The following is an 813-nucleotide window of genomic DNA, read 5'->3' as shown; positions in this document are numbered from 1 at the left end:
TGGAAGAATGCACAGTAGTGTTATAAACCCATTCTGCACAAGCAAGAAAGTCAAGCCAGTTAGATGTGTTATGTTGGGTGTAAAGTCGCAAATACTCCACCAGCGTGCGGTTAGTCCCTTCGGTCTGGCCGTCAGCCTCCGGATGGTTGGCGGTTGTCATGTTGTGGTCGATACCGAGCCGTTGCATGAGGCTGCGCCAGAAGGCGCTAACGAACTTCGGATCCCTGTCGGCAATGATGCTTTTTGGGGAGCCGTGGAGCTTCCACACATGATTGATGAATAGTTGGGACACTCCTTCCGCTGTGACCGTGCTCGAGCAGGGAATAAAGTGAGCATATTTGCTAAGCCGGTCCACCACAATATATATACTATCATGGCCTCTGACGGGTGGTAAGCCCAGTATGAAATCCATGGAGATATCCGTCCAGATCCTATCGGGAATAGACAGGCTATGCAGGAATCCGGGTTTGAGCGTGTTTCGCGGCTTTTGCTTCTGGCAGTCCGGACAAGAGAGGACGTATTCCTCGACAGAGGGGCGCATCCTAGGCCACCACAAGGACCTGGCAACACGCTCCACCGTTGTATTGACCCCACCATGACCTGCCAAGGCATGGTCATGCATTTTCCGTAAAAGTTCCGTGCGAAGCGAGGCCAGAACGTACAATTGACGAACACCACGCTTCGTGTGATACCACAGGATATCGCCATCGGTGCTGTAGTGCTTGACCCGTCGCCCGTGGTTGAGCTTAGCTAGGACTGCAGCCGCATGAGTATCTAAGGAACAAGAAGAACGCAATTTGGAAAGAGATCGAT

General features: G+C 52.2%; 1 protein-coding gene across 1 annotated transcript in view; it reads right to left on the bottom strand.

Moving 5' to 3' along the window:
* EMH_0048750 (Retrotransposon nucleocapsid protein, related) overlaps positions 1–813 on the bottom strand; it is a gene marked incomplete at both ends in the record, with an annotated part of 4,972 nt that overhangs the window by 1,481 nt on the left and 2,678 nt on the right. Inside the window, one exon of the mRNA XM_013496445.1 lies at positions 40–774. Within this exon, the coding sequence (XP_013351899.1) occupies positions 40–774 (735 nt within the window). The remainder of the gene's footprint in view (positions 1–39; positions 775–813) is intronic.

The sequence above is a fragment of the Eimeria mitis genome, genomic scaffold, assembly GCF_000499745.2.
Source record: "Eimeria mitis Houghton genomic scaffold, Emh_scaff2109, whole genome shotgun sequence".
Classification (NCBI taxonomy): Eukaryota; Apicomplexa; class Conoidasida; order Eucoccidiorida; family Eimeriidae; genus Eimeria; species Eimeria mitis.
The sequence above is the reverse complement of the archived record's forward strand: the minus strand, read 5'-3'. Positions and strand labels throughout refer to the sequence as shown.